At 41.1% G+C, this 25980-nt stretch overlaps 1 protein-coding gene across 17 annotated transcripts in view; it reads left to right on the top strand.

The window, feature by feature from the left end:
- Ltbp1 (latent transforming growth factor beta binding protein 1) overlaps positions 1–25980 on the top strand; it is a 376707-nt gene that overhangs the window by 325440 nt on the left and 25287 nt on the right. For 11 of the 17 annotated variants that reach the window (XM_048353153.1, XM_048353151.1, XM_048353150.1 and 8 more), the window contains 4 exons: positions 6667–6792; positions 10097–10240; positions 23622–23798; positions 24505–24591. In XM_048353153.1, the coding sequence (XP_048209110.1) occupies positions 6667–6792; positions 10097–10240; positions 23622–23798; positions 24505–24591 (534 nt within the window). The remainder of the gene's footprint in view (positions 1–6666; positions 6793–10096; positions 10241–23621; positions 23799–24504; positions 24592–25980) is intronic. The other 6 variants (XM_048353152.1, XM_048353164.1, XM_048353162.1 and 3 more) reach the window with 1 other exon arrangement.

The raw sequence follows: 25980 nt of genomic DNA, 5'->3' as shown, positions 1-25980 counted from the left end.
ACCCTGAGATACCACCTCACTCCAGTTAGAATGGCCTATACTCTGAACTCAGGCAACAACAAATGCTGGAGGGGATGCGGAGAAAGAAGACCCCTTCTCCATTGCTGGTGGGGCAATGTCATTCTTTCTCATAGAAGCATAGAATTCCATTGTGTATATATACGACAATTTCTTGATCCATTCATCTACTAAGGGGCATCTGTGTTGGTTCTGTATTTTAGCTATGGTAAATAGTTTTGCAATAAACATGGTTGTGCTGATAGCTTTAGTGTGGTCTTGTTTGTAATACTTTGGGTAAACACCCAAAAGTGGGGTTGCTGGATCATAGGGGAGCTCTATCTTTAGCCTTTTGAGGAACCTCCATAGTGCTTTCCAGAGTGGTTGAACAAATTTACACTCCCACCAACAGTATAGTAGCATTCCCTTATGACCACAACCCCGTCAGCATCTATTGTTATTAGTTTTCTTGATAATGGCCATTCTAACTGGTATGAGGTAGAATCTCAATGTTGTTTTGATTTGCATTTCTTTTATGGCCAGGGATATTGAGCACTTCTTCATGTGCCTCTTGGCCATTATCATTTCCTCTTCAAAGTCAAATGTCCTCTTTATTACACTATTATATTACCTCCTTGCTGAAAACATGACACTGTGGAGAGTTACATTGTATCATTTTTATAAAATATTAGTTGTTGAAGAGATGGTTTTCAGCCAGCATTTCACCCGATTTCCCCTGCCCACCCCCCCCCCCCCATCCATTCAAATCCAAAGTATTGCCCGTCTAAACATTTTTGGTGAATCGTAGTTACAGTAAGTCTGGTCTGCACAGTGCCCAGAAACTCAGAATCAGCTTGGGAGTGAGGGTGATTATTCACCTTCAGATCAGTTACTCTGTTCCAGTGCTGTTGAACAGTACTATAAAATTACCATCTGCTAGAGTTCTGCACAATTAACCAAAAGGAAAGCCAGAGATTTTACTGAAGAGCCTACAGATTTCTAGTAGCTTTCTTTCCTCCCTCTTGACATTGTAGCAGAGAAATAAATTTCTGGTAAGGATCTGTGGAGTATTCCCTTCCCTGAATAACCCTCATAAGCACGGCAAGGGCACAAAATGCCTTGGGAGCAGAGGAGAAGGACCCAGAATTGGCTTGGAGTAGCTGAAAATTGTGCTTGCAGGAAGGTAGATCTCTCTTTGGCTAGCTCCACAAGGGATAGGATTCATTCCTGATCAAAGCCTAGAGTGGAGGGATTCACTGGAGCAAGGAGAGTGTACTAGGTAAGGAAGAAATTCCGGACTGGGTATTTAAAAAAAACACTCTACTACATTAGAGAAATGAGAAGGAGGTTATCTGAGAACTGTGACTACACACATGTAGCCAGCAGTGAAAGGACAAAGGAGGATGGTGGGTCTCTGGCCAAGAAGAGATTCTGAGCAAGGGAGTAAAACTGATGGATTTGCCTTTAGAAAAGAGCATCTTGGCAGCAGTTGGGTGGAAAATGAATTAGAGGGAGAGGGAAGATGGAGATAGGGATAGCAATTAGTGTGAGTAATATCAGAAGTGCAGTGAAAGGGGGAGTTGAAGACAGGGAGGGATGAGGTCAACATTGCTGGCTGGGTCTCTGGTTGGATTTGTTATTGAAGGAGTTATAGGAGAAATGGAGAGGGCTGGGATATGGCCTAGTGGCAAGAGTGCTTGCCTCATATACATGAGGCCCTGGGTTCGATTCCCCAGCACACATATACAGAAAATGGCCAGAAGTGGCGCTGTGGCTCAAGTGGCAGAGTGCTAGCCTTCAGCAAAAAGAAGCCAGGGACAGTGCTCAGGCCCTGAGTCCAAGCCCCAGGACTGGCAAAAAAAAAAAAAAAAAAAAAAAAAAGAAATGGAGATAAGGTGAGGTCAGTAGTGATAATATATTAATTTAGGATGAACACTCCCACAGGTCTTACATGAGTAATTTTAGAGGACAGAGGTCAAGCTCCAAGAGAGATTAGGAAATCAACAGAACACAGGTGGTAATTGAAATGTTTCTAAGTTTCTATCCCTGAAATCCTTTGTTTCAAAGACTAGCATGATCTTTTTGACAAATGCCAACCCCCCTTCAGGAAGTCTAAAATTAGCTGTAATCTGAGTTAAGTCATTAGTGATAGCTCCTTGATAGATAATAACCAGTACGTTATTTATAATCTCAGCCTTACAGAGTAATTCAGAATCATCCAGATCAAATGTGTTGTCTTCTTTGTGTTAGATGCTGCAAAGGAGATTCATTTGTTTAGATGTAAAATAATGCTGTGGAGTTTTCAGTTCACATTTAGAAGGTATGATAGAAGGAAACACTGGAAGTGAGAGAAACTTCTCACGAAGGACAAGATGTGGGAGTTAGTAGGTTGACAATGAATTCATGTAGAGACTTGATACCATTCAAGACTACAACAGAATGGATCTAATAGAAATGATTAAGAAAAATAAATGTACTTGGAGGATTGTGGCTGAAGACAAAGCTTTGGGTTCATTCCCAGGCTTGTGGTCATTGGGTCTGAGCAAGGCAGTGAAGAGGGGCATGGGGGGTACCATGCATGCAGCAGACCTTAAGATCTACTTAGTGTGGCAGATATCTATCTTCAGGATGCAAAAGAGCAGGGGCAGTTCAGAGAGGCTAAAGAAAAGACACATCCAATACTAAAAGTACAATATTCACTATTGAACTTGGGAAGAAATTATTGAAGGCATGAGTGTTCACCAGACTTAGCAGTCAAGGAGAGTTGGCTGGAAAATGCCATCAGTTTTAATGAAAAGTGCGTTCTGGGTACCTTTGCTCAAAGTCTAAGATTCAGTGGGGTACAGGGCAAGGAAATGATGCTGTGTATTATGGGGGGGGGGAGAAGGGAAGAGGAGGAGGGAGAGGAAGAGAAGGAGAATGAATAACAGTAATAGTTGACATGTGCCAATTGCTTCCCCCATCACATATGTCCCAGCACTTCATGCATGTTACTTTGGCTGTCACAGGATGCTATAATAGTATAATTACTATCATACATATTGTTTCTTCCATGTCTGTATTGCTGAAAAGCTGTCTAGTTGGCCCTCTGTATCCGCTCCTTTTACATCTACAGCTTCAACCAAGTGTAGGTCAAAAGAGTCTCTGAGGGAATGTATGTGGACTGTATGCAGATGCTCTGTTCTATATGAGAGAGTTGAGGATTCTTGGACTTTGGAACCAATCCTTCATAACTGCCAAGCGATGGCTATATTGAAAAAGAATGAAAAGGAACATAGACAGTTCTTTCAGGACATTTTTATGGGCAGAAATGAGATAAAGTGAGAGCTTTGCCAAGTGATGGAGGCAGGAGGGGAAGGAGCCAGGAGGAGATACTTGAAGATGCTGGAGAACACGCAGGTGAAACCAGGGACGCAGGAGGTCCTTGGCGATGGGAGAGGAGGCCTGGCCTTGAAAACAACGGACAGCTTCCTCTTGAGTTGAGAAAGTTTGGATGCAGTATCTCACATTTTGCAGTTTAAGAATGAGAGAACTGGAATTCATGCTTGAAAGCATCAGTGTTGAGAAATCAAGTAAGACAACTTCCAGAAAGTGGATAAATCTTCTCTTTCATCCAGGAAATGTCTGCAACTTTGAAGAAATCTGACTTTCACAACTCCAACAAAGAGAAGTTCAATTTTATTACTAATAGTCCCTCCAAGCTAAATCCTGTCTTATGAAGTCTAACCTGTAATGTCCTTATTGTTTGTCCCATGATTTCATTATTTTGACATATATTTGTACTTCCTTCATTTGTTTCTCTGAAAACATGTGTTTTGTGGACTGGTAAATTCAGAGGCAGAGAAAGCAGAGCCGGGAACTGGAAGTGTTAGAGGGTAGGAAGGAAGAGAGAAGAAAATAATAACTGAGAATAAAGAATTCTCTTTCTTTCTTTCTCTTTCCACCTTCCCTCCCTCCATCTCTCTCCTTCTCACTCTCTCTTTCTCTACTGTAGTTTAAACTCAGAGCTTTGTGCTTGCTAGGCAAGTACACTACCACTTGAGCCATGCCCACAGCTCTCTTGCTTTCACTATTTTTTTTGTAGTTTTATTTTTTATTCAAATATTTATTATCAAACTGATGTACAGAGAGGTGCTTTCACTATTTTTTTGAATGCTGGGACCAGCCTGAACTTTGATCCTACAACTGTGATCCTAATTGGTTGTGATCTATCCCAGACTAGCCTCAAATCACAACCCTCTCTTTCTCAAGAAGACAATCACTCTTTTTAAAATTAGTATTCATTAGTTGTACAAGATGGTTTTACTTTTTTAACATGTCTATTTATTTTTTTTAATTTTTATTTATTTATTTATTTATCTATCTATCTATCTATCTATCTATCTATCTATCTATCTATCTATTTATTTATTTATTTATTTTGGCCAGTCCTGGGCCTTGGACTCAAGGCCTGAGCACTGTCCCTGGCTTCCTTTTGCTCAAGGCTAGCACTCTGTCACTTGAGCCACAGCGCCACTTCTGGCCGTTTTCTATATATGTGGTGCTGGGAAATTGAACCCAGGGCCTCATGTATACGAGGCAAGCTCTCTTGCCACTAGGCCATATCCCCAGCCAACATGTCTATTTATGTATATAATACATCTGTGTGTGTGTGTGTGTGTGTGTGTGTGTGTGTGTGTGTGCATGTTGGTTCTAGGGCTTGAACTCAGAGCCTGGGTGCTGCCCCTTGAGTTTTTGCGTTCAAAGCTGGCACTCTACCACTTGAGCCACAGCCCTACTTTTGGCTTCTTGGTACTTACTTGGAAATAAGAGTGTCAGGGACATTTCCTGCCCTGGGCTGGCTTCTACCTCTGGTCCTCAGAACACAGCCTCCTGAGTAGTGAGGATTACAGGCCTGAACAACTGGCACCTATCTATATAATACATCTTGACTCCCTCTGTCATTCTCTCACCCTTCCCAAACTAGTCTCCCAAAAGTCTTTGTGTTTTATTTTCACACATGTACATAAAGTGTTTTGACTATATGCCACCTCCTTCTCCCTCTCCATTCACCCTGCACCCCAAACAAAACAACTTTCAACATCCTAGTATTCTTTCATGTTAACATTTATTGTTGAAAGGGGCTTCACTATGGTGTCTTGGATATGCATATACCATACTTAGATTGGTCATGCACACATACCTAAGGTCCTGTGCGTGCTTACATATCTGTTTGTGTTTTGCATTTAACAGCCACATAAGAGAGAAAACACATAACCTTTGTCCTTCTGAGCCTGGCTTCCTTCATTTAGTAAGATTCTATTGTGTTATGTGTCACATTTTCTTGATCCATTCACCAGTTGTAGGGCATCTGGACTGTTTCCACAACTTGGCTATTGTGAGTAGTGCTGCCGAGAACACAAGTATGGAAGTGCCTCCATTACGTCCTGACTTACAATCCTTCAGATTAATACCCAACAGTGACATTGCTGGGTCATACACTATCTCTGCCTTCAGGGTTTTCCCCCCCATTTTCTCTTGACAGTCCTGGGCCTTGAACTCAGGGCCAGAGCACTGTCCCTGGCTTCTTTGTGCTCAAGGCTAGCACTCTACCACTGGAGCCTCGGCGCCACTTCTGGCTTTTTCTATATATGTGGTGCTGAGGAGTCAAACCCAGAGTTTCATGTATGCAAGGCAAAGTACTCTACCAGTAGGCCATATTCCCAACCCCCTACTTTCAGTTTTTGAAGAACTTGCCATATTGATTTCCATAGTGGCTGTACTAGTTTACCTTCCCACTAGAAGAAGTATATTAGGGTTCCTTTTTCTCGACACCCTCACCAACATTGATTATTTTTGTTCTTGCTGACAACTGTTCTGATTGAAGTGGAAAGGTATATGGGTGTCATTTTGATTTGAATGCTCCTTATGGCCTGGGAGGTCGAGCATTTCTTTCAGTGTATGTGGGGAGGTGAGAGGGCTGGCTATTTATAATTCTTTTTGGGAGAAGGAAGACATCTCTTTTATGAGAACATTTTTATTAATGAGAGGAAAAACGAGCACAGGGTCATTATCAGGTTTACAGAGAACAAAATGAACTCTGAGTCAGCTAAGCATTTTGAGCAGTGTTGACATTTAGGGCCTTGAGTGGCTATAACTTTGTGATACAAAAAAAAAAATTATTTTTTCATGAGTAATTGGGATTGACTGCCTTCCCTACCAAATTCACCAAATCTAGCTTTATGGGTGGTCATAGTTTGTATAGATAAGTCCAAGGTTATCTTCATGATTGAGTAAACCTTTCTTTCTTCCAATCCATAATGCTGAAGTCAAAACTGTTTCTAGAATTTACTGCAACCAAAAAGGTCATAGTATTTTCATAGTACCCCTGTGAGAATATAACAGTCCTTGGACATGAAGAGTTTAAGACATATGAGCAATACTCGCAGTCACTTGAATGTGAAAACATTTCCTGAGGGAAAGCAAATGTTTTTCTCATAGAGCCTGACATTGTCACCACTAAGCTGTTTTCATCAAACTGTTTTACGTACAGTGTTTTCACAGTCATTCCTGTTATAAACATTGTCATCTCATACTAGTAAAGGTGTGTTGAATACCTCTGTTTACTCATTAGTTCCTGGTGTCAGCCAGTGTTTGTTTTGTGTCTGATGTTCCATGTCTTTTTTGCAGATATTGATGAATGTGTAAACAACACTATATGTGACAGTCACGGGTTTTGTGACAATACAGCTGGCTCCTTCCGCTGCCTCTGTTATCAGGGCTTTCAAGCCCCACAGGATGGGCAAGGGTGTGTGGGTGAGTTCCTAGATTTTTCTTTTCCCCAACAAGTTTCAAGGTTCCTTTCAAAAATAAATCAAAATTATCAATAGCAGGAGAATTTTTAAGGTGGAAACTTGGGCAGAATTCCATCATATTTTAATTGAGTTATATAGTTAGAGATGATGCTAATTTCATATCCTCCCACTTCTGAAATGGATAGGGATATTAAGAAATCTAGAAGCACGACTCTAAATTGGAGTCTTTGTAATAAGACATCTGTTTAAACACTCAGCTGATATGCAGAACTCGGTCGTTCTCTTATGCAGGAAACAGTCTGCAATGTGGCACACAGCTTGTCTGTGTATGAAATGTACCTCTAACATGGTGCGCTGAATGAGATGTGTTAGAGAACACTTCAGTTCCTTGGAGTGACATCAGTAAACTTGACGATCTGCTTTTGCAGCTATATTTCTTCAGTGTGTTCTGGGATTGGCGGGGCTGGAAAGAATCGTGAATGTCATCAGATGTCTATGATCTAGTCCAACACATGTTCACAAGGGAGAAAACTTGTGTTGCATTTTCTAATCAGCTGTGATTACTTCAAATCAACATAACGCACACTTGCAATTAGAGTAATATTTGTGGGAAAGAGAAGTAAGGTCACAAGATTGTTTTTCTTAATAGAAAAAGAAAGAACTACGTTTGCTATAAAGCAGATGGTTCTTGAGATGAAGTCAGTAACTTGTCGGTTTGAAACTTCTCAATTAAAGCATTAGTTCACTTGCTATCTAGGCAAAAACAGGACAAAGAAAATCTATTTAGAGGCTTGATATCACTTGAATATCAACTGCTCTCTTGAGCTTGATTATGAAATTTAATTCTCAATCACAAATGTTATTTATAAAGATAGTCGTGTAGTTTAGGTTACAAGTATCAGCTAATCCAAAATGCATACAAACTATTTAAGAATTATTCACAAGAGGAATTATTCAGTGTTCATAATAGTGTCACAATTGTCCTGATATGTAGGAGCAACTCCCACCAAAATTCAACTGATAAGATTATCTGACATTGGATTGTAGTTCAACAAAATGAGTCCTGACTTGACTCTTATTTATGTTCTTAGTTTCAACACTGCTTTCCTCACCTATTACCTTCCTGTGCCATCAGGCTGCTTAGGATCGCTTCTCTCAGGACAAATCACTTGGCTGGCATTTCCTCCTGAGAACATCTTCTGGTGTCAGCTCCATCCCACTCACTCTTGAAGACTGAGTTTAGATGCTGTCTCCCAGATACTCCCTGCTCCTTCCCATTGCTCTTCAGCTGGGCTGTGACCTTCCTCCTGCTTCCAGAACACCTTGAGCACATCCTGCTGTAGTACTTACAACCTTTTAGAGATGTATTTAATCCCATGCATGTATTGCCCACAGCCCTCCTCTTTCAGCTCATAACTTCCACGTGATTTGAAATGTTCTTTCCCTTGGGATAGGAACAATATGTAGCCTAGTGTAGACACTGAGTAAATTCTGTTTCATTATTGACACATGAGATGTAACACTTGAGGCCCTGCTTCATGCTCTTTGCTACCTACCCAGCCACCTAGGTGCAGTGACTCACACTGGGATTTCATTTGGCATGCGAAACACCATCCTTAGAGAAGGGATTGTTGACTGTTGTTTTGCGAACCCAACCAATGTTATTTTACTTGGGTTTTTGTCGTTCTTTCAAAAGAGATCAGCTGAGAGCTATTGTGTGCACTTCACAATCAGTGTTGTGTGATGTTTCAGAGCTAAGTCAGTCCCTAGGCCAGTCTTTGGCCCTGCTGTACCCTCTGCTTAGGCCTGCCCACCCAGCCCCTCAAAATCACCTACCCATCCTTCAGGGCAAGATTCAAATATTTTCACTCTCAACTCACCATTGCACAGTAGGTCCATGCTTCCCAGCTCTTCTTCATTCTAAGCACTCGCTGAAGGCTGTGTATGACTTTCTTATTCTTTCCCTGACTTGACTCTAAGCTTCATGAGGACAGAGGTTGTGCTTGCCTGTCCTCACATGTGGTTTGCACCATACCATAATCTAGAAAGTATTTCTTGATTAAATGCATGCGGTCTGGTGGGAGAAATGTGAATATCCGTGTAAATAAGAGGAGTTGGAAAGAAGGAAGTTTTATGGGACATTTACCTAAAAGTGACAAATGTGAACTGGCAAATTTCTAAAGTCAATATTTCTGGTCTGAATTATGCCTGTCTCTGCTGGTTCAGTATCCTAATTCTGCTTTATTTGATGTTACAATGAAACCATCCCCTTGGGTTTGTGTCTGCTTATATATAAAATGAAATGGGAAGCTGGGGTAGTTAATCCAAGTAAGTCAATAATTCATGAATGTTTTGTCCAATAAAATGGGAATCACAGGTGAAATAGGGCCTTTTTTCCTGAATGAGATGGATAGTTGACCACACTTTAAACTTTATTTAAACCATCTCCAAAAATCCTCATGAAACCTGATGTTTATACATGTTTACTACATAAGACTCATGGACATTTAAAAGTAAAGACAAGTCCTTTGCTAGACAGGAAAGTCATTGATAAAAAATATTAAAATAAAAGGTAAAAAGTACTGTTGAGTGAGGTTAACTGAATAAGATGCCTTTCTTCAGGGCTAGATATTCACCCCATGTTGAATAAATCATATTCATTAAAACAGACTCCTTGACTGTGTTTTAACAATATTTGTTTAGGTATGGAACAAAAATATTTAGCAACATAGAAATTATATTGTGGATACCAGCAGAATTTGAAAAGGAGTAGTGAAATGAGTGATTAATTTCTGATCCAGTTTAGTTCCCGTGAATAATTACTGTGCCCAGATAAATACTTACAACACCTCCTACCAAATTCTATTGTCAATTTATGGGCATTTGAACCACTAGAAAACGATGTTTTCTGACATTTGAGTGGACTTTTAAAGGTTTTTTTTTCTTTTTTAATGAATTTAAAGAGTGTGATTGCTGAAGTGCCATGCTTGGAATTCCTCTTTGAATTAAGAATGGAGTGTAGACTGTTAGGTCATTTTATGATTCTGATATGTTGGAAAGTCAGGGAAGGCAAAACTTAGTTGGTCAAAGGCTTATACTATGCTTCTGGAAAAACTCCAGAGTGTCCTTAAAGCAAGACTTGGGATTTGACACCCCTGCTTTCTGTGTTCACCACCCTTTTGTATGGCCTTCGCCCCTTCCCTCGAGGGGCAGGAGTTTGATTGCTCATGGGGAGCACCTGGTGAAAATGAAGAGCTGTCAGGAGCCAAGCATCCATCTCATTTGATCTGTGCTCCCTTTTCCAGATGTGAACGAGTGTGAACTGCTCAGTGGTGTGTGTGGAGAAGCCTTCTGTGAGAACGTGGAAGGGTCCTTCCTGTGTGTGTGTGCGGACGAAAACCAGGAGTACAGCCCCATGACCGGGCAGTGCCGCTCCCGGGTCTCGGAGGGTAAGTACCAGTGGTACTGTGCAGAGGTGGAGGGCTCCGCGCAGAACCTGAGCTTGCCCGGGCGTGGCCTAGCCACTGTGTAAGTATAGTAAGAGAGCCAAATATCCTGCCCTATTCTACGTCTGGGAACTTTAGCTACTTCCTGTGCCTACTTTATCCATGGAATGAGGAAGCAGGTGATGACTGGTTAGGCTGAATGTTCTCTAGTAGGCTTCTATGGCATGAGCAAAGGGGGAAAATGAATGAGAACATTCGCTGGGGATTGCCTAAAACTCACAGCACAATCAGCCAGGGCTCAAATGGCCTCCTCTCATTAAATCGCATAATCCTCTTTTCTTGGCCCTTGGAGATATGTATCTTGACACTTCTCAAAATGAAAAGCAGCATACAGGCCTCGGAGGGTCTACAAAGACTTCCACTTGGAATTCTTCAGGTGTGTTTCCAGAATTTTTGCCTAGAGAGGTCCATGTTTGCCTTTATTGAAAACTTGACTGAGGCTGTGCGTTACTGCATACATTGAAATGGATTTCCAGGCAAATAACCAACTTCCAGCTTTCAGATCACCCTTTTAGGTTTGTACCATATAGCTATAACTTGGTTGTGCTTTTAAGAAAAAGACCCAGTGGTCCTCTGAGAGCCAAATAAAATGAAACATAGAACATTTTACTGTCTTCCTAAATCTTGATGTTACCCATTCATCTACTATGGCTTTTACTATTATTCTATAAACGACACTCACTGCATGTGAAATTCTTTTTGCAAATCGCAGGGAATAAAGTATAATAATATTTTCATCTATTTTTTCCCTTAGTTGTGCAGTACAAAAGTAATTAAGTGAACAGACAGAGTTCAGACATTCTCTTTCTGGTGAGGATGAGGCAGGTGGTTGCTGTTCATTCAAGTGGTCAAGGCACTTTGATGTCTGTGCTATAAAAGAATGACTACCATGTTTTCATGTATTTTTCTATTGTACCACAATAACAAACTATATAAAAACTTGGTAGTCTTAAGCAACTACCTAGGTAAGTCCTCTTTTTTTCTTCTTTATCATCCTTGGCTCCAAAGAATAGTAGCTCGTTTATAGTGCAATTTTGAATGGATATTGTCGTCATTCAATGATGTGTGTAAAGATTGGGTAGTTGTGGAAAAAGTGCCTATGATACAGTGCACTATTAAGTGAAAATAAGGTATTCCAGTGATCATTGTTTCCACAAGCAAGGAGAGTGAGAATTCCAAAGGAGGTCGTTGTAGGCCTTCATGGAAATTTTAGATTCCCCCCACCCAACTTTCTGTAATTCTTTAAATGAAAAGACCAGAGTTCTGGTCCACTTTCTAGCAGTGTACGTGTGGGTCTTTCATGGAACTAGGGAGAAAATTCTACTTAATTTACAGTTTCATGAATTTGAAATGAAGTCATTCGTTAATGGCAAGCACAATATGAATATTATAATCAGCTGCATCCTAACACGGAGTGTGTTTCAAGTTCTTCTTTCTTGAGGTCTCTTTTGAAATAATGGATCTTTTAACTGGAGTTTGTGTGCTATGTGTGTGTCTGTGCGCATGTGTGTGCACACACGTGCACCAATACCAGGCTGGCTTCAAACCAAGACCCTTAGATCTCAGCCTCCTCAGTAGCTAGGATTACAGGTGTGAGCCACCAGCACCCCACCTGCAAGTGTTTTTGCAAGTGTTTTAATTGCAATAAGAAATGGTTCATTCAGATCACACAACTTAGCTAGGGTATGTGTCTGTGTTCCTAAAGTTGACTTATTTTTTCTAAGGTAAATAGTGCCTTAGTGGGATTATGAGATGCCTGGAACCATTCTTACTGAACTGTGCTAGCTACATGCACTGCACTATATACTTAAACTCTTCCTAAACATCTTAACCCACATCCTCTGCTTTTAAAGTTTTTCTACAGCCAAGCTTTGCTTTTTCACTCATTACTTAGTGAGTGCACTCCTTCCTTAGCTGACTACAAGGTCAGGGATCACTAAATACCCTCTTTCTGCTTTTAACAGGGAGGAATTTTTTGGGGTGATACCAGGGTTTGAACTCAGGGCTTCACATTAGCTAGGCAGGAACTTTATCACTGGAGCCATACACACTTAGCCCATTTAGCTATGTTTTTCAGATAGGATCTCACATTGTTGCCTGGGGCCACCATCAAAACTATGGATCCTCTTACCTATGCCTCCCACCCAAATGGGATGACAGGTGCATGCCATTATACTTAGCTTGTTGGTTGAGATGGAGTCTCACTAACTTTTTTTTGGTCAGTACTGACCTCAAACCACAATTCTTCCCATTTTCACCTAGGTTTTCGCTTGTTTTTGTTTTTTGTTTTTTTCTGTAGTTCTCTGGCTTCTCGTAAGTGCTATGCATACCCAATTTTTATTGGCTCATATCAGTATTACATGACTCAATCAGTAACTGGAAAAGTTTATTAATTTGTACAGTTCTTGGGAAAGTTTGGTTATGTGGAGTGTTAATGCTGTACAAGGAACCAGATGGTGCATGCCTAAAATCCCAGTGCAAAGCTGAAACAGGAGGGTCTTTGAGTTCCAGGCCAGCCTCTTCTACATAGGGAGACCTGCTCTCAAAACAAAAATCTTGTCTCTTGGCAGTCTCCATTTTAAACAAGAGAATGAGTTCTGGCATCATGTAGCAGCAAGAACCTTTGGCTTGACCTCCATCAGAGTCAGCACTTGAAAAAGGTCATTGTCTGGCCTGGTAATGCAACCGTGTAATCCCAGCATTCAGTAGGCAGAAGCAGGGGGATTATATGTCCAGGAAAAGAAGATGTTTAAGCTTGGCATGGTGCGTCATGAGTGATTCGAGCTATGGAGGAGACCATAGATAGATAAATGGATCTCAGTTTCAGGCCGGCCACTGACAAAACCACAAAATACTACCTGAAAAATGACTAACGCATATAAAGGTTGGAAATGTGACTGGCATTGCAGCGCACCTGACTAGAAAGTTCAAACCATAGTACTGCCTAAAAAACAAAACAAAAAAAGATGTATTGACTCAATTAACTTAAAGCAAAAAAAAATATGCATTCACTCACTAGTTTTAGAAGAAGGGCAACGGTCTGTTGCTCTGTTTGTGAGCAGAGGCCACTCTTCAAGTTCTACATGGCTTGTTTCACATAACCCCCCCTACAAATGATCAGCTACGCTGCCTAATTTAAAGGAAATGGCAGCTTTATATCCTCTACAAAGCAAGTCAATGAAAAATCACTGTAGATTTTTATTTTTTTAAGTTTTTATTTCATGTAAGCAGAAGCAGGAGGATCATACCCAATTGGGTAGCATTCTCTTTTCTTCTTCTAGTCCTTCTAAAGCACTTGTTCTAGAAACAAATCTGTGTTCAGATTTTATTGATTTACACACTGACTAATCATATTTTGTAAGTACCATAATCAAAACACTGGCCAGACTGTGAGAGTAAACAGAGCTGAGTCTTGATTGGCATATTGTGGAGCCTACAGGAACAGGAGTGTGTGGCCTTGTGCAGGAACCAAATTACCTGTGACCCTTCTCCCTACTGGGGTGTCAGTGGGTATTTCTAAGAGGATGAGAGAATATCATTGAACCCCAACAAGTTGGACAAGTCAAAAATCAAAGAATCTATGGTCTTTCACGAAGTTCAGCACTTGGTACCAAATTATCAACAAATGTTTTAAAACATGACTGAAGTGAATTTTATTACAAACATAATATACCCTCTGGCCATTTCTCCCAATGAGTAATGCATTGTTTGACCGGGAGAATCTGTATTGCAACACCAGTCAGGAGTAGCAAATGCACTGAATTTTGCATTAAGCCGAGGTCAGAACTGGGCCTGAGGGATGGGATTTCAGAATGGTGGTTATCAGATCCATGTCTAGAAGGGCTTTCCAGCAACTGCCAGCTTCGTCAGGAATAGTTGTCTCATGAGGTAGGTGACCACCAAAGATATCCAATAGGTGGCAGTGCCCACTATCAGAAAGATACCAACCTTTGGCAGGACTGGGTCCCAGAGAGTTTTTAAGGTACTCTAATTACCTAGGACCTTCCTTCCTTCCCTCCCTCCCTCCCTCCCTCCCTCCCTCCCTCCCTCCCTCCCTCCCTTCCTCCCTCCCTCCCTCCCTCCCTTTCCTCTTTTCTTCTTTTTTGCAAGTCCTGGGGCTTGGACTCAAGGCCTGAGCACTGTCCCTGGCTTCTTTTTGCTCAAGGCTGGTACTCTACCTCTTGAGCCACAACAGCACTTCCAGCTTTTTCTGTTTATATGGTGCTAAGGAATCGAACCCAGGGCTTTGTGTATGCTAGGCAAGCACTCTACCACTAAGCCACATTCCCAGCCCTAGGATGTTTATTTCTTAACTCATTCTTGGCTCCTAAGTATTTTTTTAAGGTCTAGACCAATATTTTTCATTGCCTGTGCCTACGGCCATTAATTTACCTTGCTCAACCTTGCCTACAAGTATCTGAAACAGAAATAACCAAAAAAAAATCCATACCAACCCATTCATCACATTTAAGAGGGTATGGATATGAAATATAGCCTAATGCTTTTATTTCCTTAGTGCCTGTGATAATTGCTCAATAAAAACTTTATGTCTTCGGGTACTCTGGAGGAAGTAGTAAATATTTATAAAGTCTTGGCAACTGTAGCCTTCAGACCTTACCCACAAAATGCTGTTCTCTTTCTTGATTGGTGGACAGAGCTGCTTCTGTGATAGGAATGGAGTCTTGGTCTTAGAACTGAAGGTATAATGAAGAGAACACACTGGAGATTGTATCATTTACAAACTGATTGGTATTGCTTTAGGAAAGCAAATAGACACAATCAGAAGTGATCATGCATGTAGGTTGGTGTTAATTTGTGTTAAAAAGCAGTTTTTCATTTTACCTAACAATTTATAATAGACCTTCTTTAAATACCAGATTGCTCAAGTTTATTTGAGAGCTTATTTCACATCATGAGCTAGATCCTGAACATTTAGAAAACACCTCACTTAGTTTCATAGCCAACCTTCTGCACATATAGGTAGAAACTGAGGCCCAGGCTGACGTCTTGAACATTGTTCTTAGAGTCACACAGCAGATGTGGGGCAGAATTGGCATAGGAGCCTACTTTGGGGAGTTTTCATCTTAATTATTTATACTTACCAGAGCTCAGGACTCCAAGACACCAAATCTTGGCAAAATTTGACTTCTTTTTCTCCCTTTATTAAAATGATTTACCTTTAAGCTGAGCACTGGTGGTTCACTCCTGTAATCCTAGCTACTCAGGAGGCTGGGATCTGAGGTTCAAGATTTGATGTCAGCCTAGGCAGGAAGGTCAGTGGGACTCTTACCTCCAACTAACCAGCAAAAAGTGAGAAGTAGAGCTATGACTCAAGTAGTTTGGCCTTCAGCAAAAAAGCTAAACTAAGGGACAGCACCCAGTCTATGAGTTCAAGCCCTAATATACACACACACACACACACACACATGCACACACACACGCACACGCGCGCACACACACACACACACACACCCTCAGTGTAGAAAATGTCAAATACAATTCTAAATCAGAATGACAGTCCTGCAGTCTCATCATCCAGGGATGGCCTTTGTCACTACGCTGGCCTCTCAGCCTTTGAAGGGCACCCCATGCAACCTCTGATGACTGAAGTCCACTTTCCCATGAGTTGTCAGTGCACTTCAAGCTTTAAAGCCATTAGCTTCATTGCCTGCTCCATCATTTTCTGTAATATTTGACATAACTCTTCTTTTTTCCCCTGTGATTGCTGTCAGGCCAGGAAACTTCCCTGTGACTTCCTAACCTGGCCTGCTCTGTTCCTATCACATTCTTAGGCTCTTCTCTTGCCCACCTTTTCATCTTCATGTCCCAAGGTGACCCATGCTTCGGCATCTGGTTTGCACGGTGTTCTGCTGGGGCATTTCATCTGCTCTCACGTCAGTTATCCCTGGTGCAGTGCTGCCTGCTGCTGATCTTCTACCCACCTGGGTCCAAAGGGCCACACTTTTGCATCCACCGCCTATCAGACCTATCTGCAAGGTTGTCTTGTAAACATCTGCAGTGGACAATTGTCCGAAATTGAATGAATTTTCATTCCTCTCTATGCATTGACCCATTAATTGCCAACATCAATACTAGAAATTCTGAAATGCTCATTTTATTTTTCTCTCTACCCAGTCATGCAGTGTATCCAAGCCATACCACCTCCCAAATGTCTTCCAACTTGTCCCTGCTCCTGTGACTGGTGTCCTGGCCCAGGCCATCTGCACGGCTTTCTGAAACCCTCCTGTCTCCTGACATTTCTCCTGCCTCTCTCGCCAGCTCTTGTCCCATACTTTGCCAGAATTGTTTGCAAGACTGATCTGGTTTTCAATCCTTCATCAGACTGCATGAAGTCCAAATCCATTAGCAGCTCCCAGAGCCCTTTGTTCTCTAATGTAACCAACCTTCGTAGCGTCCTCTTCCCTGCTTGCCAGATCTATTTGCCAGCCTTGACTCCTCAGAAGGCTGTGTTTCCTCAAGACTGTGCCTTGGCCCTGTTCACTTTTCTGCCTGTCCTTCCCTTGCTTATAGATGTACAATGTGAAAATCGTACTCATGTTTTCTAAAAATTCTGCTCAGCTGTCCCCATATCCCAAGGTGAGACTGCTGGGTTCTGCCTTGTGGCTTTTGTAATGATTTGTTCATTGTGGCTGACCATTGGGTGCCATAGTCCTGTTTGTACCTTGCCCCACTGAACCTGTTTTGCTGCCTAGCATACAGGAGACCCTGTCTGCCATAAAGGAGACCCTGGATGGCTGCTAACTGGAAGTGTCTGCCTATTCTCCACATTGTTTATGTTTCCAGCTAGTCCTTTTCAGCTCTGATAGAGTAAAACTAGTATATCATTTTGTGAAAGATAGAGACATGCTTAAGTGATAAGCCTCAGACCTGTGTGGGGACTGGCTCTTTTGCTTATTTTGGCATAGATATAAGAGGAGAGAAAGGAAGAAACATCACCCTATTCTTAGGGGTCACCTGTGTACCCCATCATGCTCTGACAATGGAATCAAACAGCCCTCCTGTTCTCTTCCTGGCAAGGGACAAGCCAGAGTGGTGCATGAACATACATTCTTAAAGACAGGAAACCACATATAACAACAGGCAGCTATTATATCTGGCAGAGCTAGGGTTTTTTTTTTAATGTGTTTAGTTAACCTGTAAAATAAATGGACATTGAAAGACTTCGTGAAAGATAATTTGATCACACACACACAAAATACCTTTGGTAGGAAAAAACAAGTTAAAGATGGTGAGACCACAGTGTTTATTATGCAAACATTGTAAAATGCCAGAAAACTCCTGAGGTCTGACAGTGTATTTGTAGTGGACCTGTCCCATAAATGTAGGTGAGAGGGAAGAAAATATGTTCATTTGTGTTATTTTTGAAAAATGAAATCACCTTACATCCATATCCACAGAGGATAGAATGAGTCTCTAATTAGCAAACCATGTTTTTCATTTTTTCTGCTAGTTATAGAAAGAATCTGATAAGTTTCAGATAAAGACTTGTTAATAGTTTAATGAGCTAACCTATCAGTCAAAGTGACCAACTCCAACGGTCTATATAAATCATTTTATATCCCTAATGTGGTAAGATACACACATGCTACTGCACTGAGTGGGTGACTGAGTGGATCCTGGCACTACTATAAATGAGACCCGAAGAGAAATGTCATATGCCTTTCCTTTTAAACACTTCCAGATGCTTCACTCCTTCACCTCACACTCAGGCAACCAGGCCCCACGGGGCCATGCGGCCCTCTGATTCCAGACAAGGCTGGAATGCTGCGCAGTCTGTTCATTCTTTCTTCTTGCTTCCTGCTTCTGGTTCTTACTCCTCAGTGTACCTTCCCTCCTCCAGCCCCCACTCTCTTTTTTGGAAGTACTTTATTTTGCTCTCAGGAGCAAACTTTTTCTCTTTTTTATTTTTGATTGAATTCTTTTTTTAAAAATTTGTATTGTCAGACTGATGTACAGAGAGGTTACAGTTTCATACGTCAGCAAACTTTTTCTATTACGTCCATTTTGCTTTCTGCTAAAGTCCCCCAGTCTCTGCCTAGCCCAGGCTCAGCCTTCTTCTAAGGCCCTTACGAGAAAACTAACCGAAGTACCCACCATCAAGTCTGTAGCATAAAGTCCAGATCCACTAGCAGGGTGACAGATCCCTCTGTACTGTTTAGGCATGACTTTCTGCTAAAGTCTTCATTAGGAAAGATAAAAAAAATAAAGTTTTGTTCACTCTAGTGAGTCTTTATCCTGTACTTTGTATGTGCGTGAGTGTGTGGGTGTGCGCACACACGTGCACACATCCTAGTACTAGGGCTTGAACTCAGGGTGGGGGCACTGTTCCTTAGCTTTCCTCTTGGGCTCATTCTCAACTACTTGAGTCATCCTTTTACTTCTGTACTTATCGCTTCCTTTTCCTTTCTTTTCTTGATAGTTAATTGTAGGTAAGAGTCTCACAGACTTTTCTATCCAGGCTGGCTTCAAACCTCAACTCTGAACCTCCTGAGTAGCTGGGATTACAGGTGCAAGCCACTGCCATGTACTTTTTCAGTACAAAGCCTTAAGTCAGCCTATCTTTGTACAGAGTGACATTACCGTGTACCCTAGCACTGAGGTCAGAAACCCCTGTGCCTACCACCCAAACCCACATATCACGTGGGGCTCATCGGTCATTATACTCCTTCCTCATCCTCAGGTCTCAATGGTACACTGTGGAACTGCCTGGCAGGCCTCCTAACTGGGGGCCCTGGCTCCTACTTACAACGATCTCAAGGGACCACCTCACCCTCACCACATTCCACCACATAGACTTATGTTCACATGCGCTTTACTCCTCAGCACCCACCTCACACCCCCTCTTGACTATCTTTCAGAAACTTGGCTCGGATGTCCTCTGTGCCAGGCAGCCTTCCTTGATTACCTTGTCCCCCACCTCCCTCTGCACTGCACTTAGGCTGTGTCTCCATGAGGGGACCATCCCGGCCAGAGCATGCCCAGTTTGCTGCCATGACTCTCCTGAGCGCCTAAGAGCAGGAAGTGTGGGCCCATCCATTTTCAAGGGGATTTTACTCCTATGCCCTGCTCTCTAGCCTTCATTCTGGTCTTCCCAGCTTTTTACCATCCAAAGTGACCAACTTCCTGTGCTCTCAACCTTCATTTCCAGCCCATTCCCAACATCAGTGCCTTCCAGAACTTACCATGGCTTTCTTCTGACTTCCACTTTAAGAAACAAGTAACACATTGCTCTTCGTTGTACACTTTCTCTTAAAAGAAAAAGCTGGTGGGGGGGTGGATTTCCATGTGAATTTTTAAGTTCCGTGTTACATCTTGAAACCTGACTCTAGGGTCCAAGTGTGGGGTGATAGAAAACATTTGTTCCTGTTGCCTATTTTAAAACAGAGGAGAGCAAAGCCTCCTGGGAGATTCTGTGGGAAGTAGAGTACATGACGGTGCTCACCACGGAGCTTTAGAAACTGACCTCTTTTCACAACTACACGTAGCGCTGGTGTGCACATACCTATTTGACGGCTGATATATTGGATATGATATTGGCACTCAGTTCCCAGCACCAAAACCAGCCAAACAGAAAGGAATCACTATGGGCATTAAAAACCACCCACATATAAATTGTCCAAAAGTCACTTCTTTGTGTATATGCCAATACTGGAACCTGAACTTGAGGCCTGAGTGCTGTGCTTTAGTTTTTTTACTCAAGCTAGTGCTCTACCCCTTGAGCCACACCTCCACTTCCAGCTTTTTGATAGTTAATTGGAGATAAGAATCTCATGGAATTTCCTGCCCCCAAATTGGATGTAAATCCTGATCCTCAGATCTCAGCCTCCTGGGTAGCTAGGATTACAGGCTTAAGCCACTAGTACCTGGATAAAACTCACTTTCTTCTTATAGCCAATAGAATTAAAATGTAGAAACTGATGTCTATATCCAGAAGTTGAACCAACCCCTTAATAGGAATAGAAAAATGAAATTTGAAAATTCCAGACAAGACGACAAGTATTTCTTAGAAGTCTATGGCAGGAGATATGTTGTATGGCTAATCTTATTCATAAGATCTTCAATGGAAATAAGCATCTGTTCTTTTCCATATTTAACACTTCTCATAACAATAGATGTGCTCTTTTGAAAGTATTTTCCAGTAGGAACATCTACCCTTGGCAGCAGTGTTCCGCACTAATAAATGTTCTTCAAAGAAATTATATTATGTGTATGTACTGATCAAGTTTGCCCCAGTGGAAAAATACTCAAAGAAGTTGATTATTTAAAAGCTTGGAAGATGATAGGGAACTAGTTTTTCCCAAAATGACCTTTGTGAATTGTTTTATTTTTTAGAAGAAGAATTTGTGTCTTTTTCCAAGCACAGATGAGAGCCTGCCTAGCCTCCATTTCAGCTGTGTAAACACTGAGCTTTAAAACTGACCAGAAAGAAAATAAGAGCAAAACTGTAAAACATATACATGCACACACAAGATGTAAAACCTAAATAGTATATCATTGATTATTTCTCTTATGAAATAGCCTATGAGTTTTCTTCTCCCCCCCCCCAAACAAAAAGACAAAAATTAAAAAGGTAATTTTTTTTCTTGGTTTCTACCATGAGAATATAAAAATATTGTAGAAAAACAAGACAACATTTACCACAAATAAAAATATCCAAGAATGTAGTTACATATACGTGTATTATGTAATGGCTTTGACATGCTTTCATTGAAAGAAATCCTAAAATTTCTGATTTCCTATGAATACATCCATCTTCCTTGAGACCATACTCCACAGAATTACATTTCGTAATACACACCAAACAGTATCTTCGTGCACAAGGAAAATGTGATCCTTTTTTACCCCAGACTATAAAGTAGATGTGATTTACAAAACTCCTTGTTGCTTTCTTGAGTTATATTTCTAGCTGCCTTTCTAAGCCAGCAAACTAAAATAATTGGGACAAGACTTGTCATCTCAGTTACTTCGATGCAAAAAATGATGAGGGGACTGCAGTTTTGAGGCCAGCCTGCAGCAAAAATGTGCAAAACTCCATCTGAATAAATAACTCAGGTCTGGTGACAGGATCACAATTGTATAGGAGGCACAGAAAAGAGAATCATGATCTAAGGCTGACCCTGGGCAAAAATTGAGAAGACCCTCAGGAAAACAAAAACTACCAGCAAACTATGGCTGGAGATATGACTCAAGTGATACAATGTCTGCTTGGCAAATGTGAAGGGCCAAGTTCAGTTTCCAGTACCACCAAAAAATTTTAAAGTAATAACAGTAACTGAAGAGACTTGTTTATTATAATATGCAGACAATTTATATACAATGTTGGGGGAGGGAGTGATATAACTCTCTGTAGCTGTTTGTGTGATTGAGTGAATAATAATGTTAGATACCCTTAATTTTCCCAAGTGACTCCACGTGCAGGGGCTTGGCATCCCTTCTAACAAAGAGGCCTTCCGTGAGAGAGGGCAAAGCAAATTCTGTCCTCTGCACCCTGGAGGTGAGCTAGGCCAGAAGAGGGGAGTGACAGGCATAGCCACCTCACCCATGAGGAAATGATTTGAAACTGCTGTGTAGATATCAGCATTCCCTGGTTTCCTGAGACACCCACTCAGGGTTTGAACTTAGCACCCATTGATCACAACCAATTTACAGAGTGCAAGTGCAAAGCTGTCCAGACAGCATCATCAGAGGATGGGGTGAAATAAGCGTGGTGGGGATCCTGATGCTCTCATTGATTCTGTGCATTCTGAGAGTCAATTTAGACTTCTGTTTCCAACTTGTTTGTTTTCAGTGCCCTAAGAGGAAAGATACAGCCTCAGTAGTTTTTACGATTAAATTTTATGAACTTTTAACCTAGAAATGACTGTATATTTTTTTCTGGTACTAGGGCTTAAACTTGGGATTTTAGACTCTCACTTGGCATTTTCATTCAAGACTGGTGTTCTACCACTTGAGCCACAGCTCCACTCCTGGCTTTTTGGTAGTTAACTAGAGATAAGTGTTTCATTGACTTTCCTGCTTGTAATGGCTTTAAACCACAATCCTCAGATCTCAGCCTCCTGGGTAGCTAGGATTACAGACAGGTGTGAGCAATCAATGCCCAGGTTGCCCTGTGTTATTTAATAGATTAGTCAAGCTCTCATAGTGAATTTGACCTTGTCAAAATTACAATTACATTGAATTTCTGACATGTATTATAATCTACCAATGCAAAAAATGTCTTTCCTCACCCTCATTGGTAGTTGCTTTCCTGTGTCCCTGCCATTCCTTTGGCCAAAGAATCTGGAAACAATGAAGTGCCCCCAAAACATTTGATTAGAATTAGTCTACCTAGCTATGATAGCAGTATTCAGTGTTTTATTTGCTTTATTGTGATATGAAAACTATTAAGTTGTAACTGGATCATAGGTAGTCATTTGGGCCCTTGGATTTGGTAGAAAAAGAATTGGACTACTTTCCTAGCCTTCTCACCAAATAGTGACCCAAAAGATGAGCTTAAAAATGTCATGATGGATAGAATTCAGTCTTTTGTGTTACCTGCTAGTGGATGCATTTTTGTTTTCACGTTCCCATTTGAAGCTCCTGGTCTGCAGTTTCTAAGAGGCTGGGTCTCAGCATAGGTTTTCCTAGGACCCATATGAACAGTGCTCAGAGCCCCAACTGGAAATTGCATTCCAAAGTTCAGCTAGCCATGTTATTTCATTCAGAGTCAGCTCTTTGCATTCATTTAAGTATTTAGGTTATCAACAATGATGTGCTATTTTATGGGCCCTGGGTTGTTGTAGAATTTTCCTACTTGTGGCCTTCTATGTAAGGATTGACAGCAGTTAATTCCAGTAACCACTGAAGGGTTAAATATGATGGGTAGCCCTAGATTTCTGTTCAAGTGTTGGGGAATATTTTCATTGATTTAAGTATGTGTTATAGCAGTGTAAAGATTGGCCCCATGCTTGCCATGAAAACAGATATGGAAATTATACTCAGAGCCAAATTTAGAAGAAATAAAAAAATTGGTTAATGTAAAAGGAAATGGTTTTGACAGATTTACACTCTTGGTGTGCATTAGAAATCCATCAATAGTTGGGATTTAAATCCATTTTCACCTTGAAATGGAAGAACTGAACCTTCACCATGGAAAAACTGGGAACACATCTACTGCTCTTTTTCCCTGTTGTGGTTATTTAACACACACACACACACACACACACACACACACACACACACACAAAAGCATTTCCCATTGCATTGTAAACTGTGTTGTTTGTTGGGTAAGCTATCTGACCAACACTTGCTCTCCTCTGTTTAGATTTAGATATAGATCAACCCAGAGAAGAGAAGAAAGAATGCTACTATAACCTCAATGATGCCAGTCTCTGCGATAATGTGCTAGCCCCCAATGTCACCAAACAAGAATGTTGCTGTACATCGGGCGCCGGCTGGGGGGACAACTGTGAGATCTTCCCCTGCCCGGTCCCGGGGACTGGTAAGATCTACTGAGTGTGACACTTGTACTGGTATGGGGACCTGGGGTGGTCATGGGCCTGGAAATGACCTTGAGACTTTATGACTTTGAGACCTGGAGGATGGCATAGCCTGAGGTAGGGACTCAGGTCAGGAGAAATTCCTCTGCAGTGAGCTGGCTTCACTCCCGCTCACAGCCATCATCCTCATCCTGCCTCCAGATGAATTCTTAAACTCTGCCCATCCCAGGAGGGACTGCTCCTACATAGGGTATTTTAGAGGGAAAAAAAAGATAATTCATTTCTATCCCCATTTTTATATGAAGATCAACTTTTGCTGTTTATGACACATCTTTACCCCCGAAGTATATTTAAGCCAAGATTTTCCTTTATGGACTCTTAACTAAATCTTTAAAAATGCTACATCACAGTAGTACAGAAATAAAAGTCATCAAGTAAAACATGGATGAAGCAGGAAGTTTAAGTGTGTGTGTGTGTGTTTGTGTGTGTGTGTGATATTAAGTAATATTATGAAGTTGTTGGCTATATTTGCACCTAACCGTAGCTTTAAGATTGTGTTGAATTTTTTTGCCTGGATCACCTTTAAATTACTGAACCTGGGAAAGAAAAACTGAGTTAAAAACACGAGTTTAGGGAAAGATGTTGGGGAGTTTTCCTCCCTTTTTTTCAATGTATTTCTTTTTGTGCTTTTCTCTTTCCTGAAATCAGCTGAGTTTGCAGAAATGTGTCCTAGAGGGAAAGGATTTGTCCCCACTGGAGAATCATCCTACAACACGGGCGGTGAAAACTATAAAGGTCAGAATCAAGTGGAAACACCCATCAGGCATCATGGTAGAGGCATAGCTTGGGTCACACAAAATTATAGTTCTTCTGGGCTATGGCAATGGATTGCAAAACCCTAATTCTACCCCTGAAGTAAGGCCGCAGGGAGCGCTGGACAGAGTTGTGACTTGGGATAGCAACTCTGAGGTCATCTTGGGAGTTCACTTTTCTGACTTCCCATCTGCTCATCTCTGAAGTGGTATAATAATGTTATGAAGGTTAACATGAGGATTAAATGAGATCATCTATGTCACACTGCTAGCCACAAAATTCTGCCCTCAGCAATTATTTGACTCCATTCTGTTATTGTAAAGGTATATTATAGGAATTCATAGAGGTTTTGAGCAGATTTGTCCATTATTCTGTCTCTCTTCTGATCCTCAGTAAAGTCGAAGTTCTTATGTTTATAGAATTTATCTTGCCATTTTTAAGGGCTCCAGATTCATAATGAGAAATGGAAAGGAGGAAAACTAAAGCAGATGTTTTAGATGTTTAATGCTACTACTATTCTATTCTAAAATGTGCATCCTGTTAATTTGGGCAAATATTTACATGTATGAATAGCTCCTCAATAACTACTTACTTTGGCTGTTTCCATGATAGTAAACTTTTATACACAATAGAACATTTTACTATTATAGTCTAATATTAAAACCTTCTGGGGCTGGGGATATAGCCTAGTGGCAAGAGTGCCTGCCTCGGATACATGAGGCCCTAGGTTCGATTCCCCAGCACCACATATACAGAAAACGGCCAGAAGCGGTGCTGTGGCTCAAGTGGCAGAGTGCTAGCCTTGAGCGGGAAGAAGCCAGGGACAGTGCTCAGGCCCTGAGTCCAAGGCCCAGGACTGGCCAAAAAAAAAAAAAAAAAAAAAACCTTCTAAGTGGCTGGAAAGAGAACTACAAGCATGGTTTCATTGTTCACTTTTGAAAAAGTAGTGTTTGAATAATATGGAATTATTCAGTAGCTGGGTAAGAAATTCCATTTGTGTTTTTAATATACATCTATGATTTGGTCCCACTGAATAATCACAAGAAGACTTGGTTTGTAATATGTGTTGAATGGTTTTCAAGTTCATAAATATCACGTACTATGTTTTTACAGGAATGTAGTTAAATTTCACTTCATATTATGAGCAGAACCCTAACTTTACCATAAACCCATCTTCTGTATAAAAATAAATTCTTCCTGCAAGTGGCTGGAAGAAGATTGGATTCAGATTGAGATGGTTATATGGGTTTTTTGTTTTTTTTTTCCTGGCTGTGCCTTTTTCCATCTGTGTAAATTTGAGCCAGTTATCGGTGGAGTCCCCAAGTTTTAACATGAGCACTATATGACATTTGCTCTAAAACACCAGCACGG

The sequence above is a fragment of the Perognathus longimembris genome, chromosome 8 (assembly GCF_023159225.1).
Source record: "Perognathus longimembris pacificus isolate PPM17 chromosome 8, ASM2315922v1, whole genome shotgun sequence".
NCBI lineage: Eukaryota > Metazoa > Chordata > Mammalia > Rodentia > Heteromyidae > Perognathus > Perognathus longimembris.
This window is presented reverse-complemented; position numbering and strand designations above follow the sequence as displayed.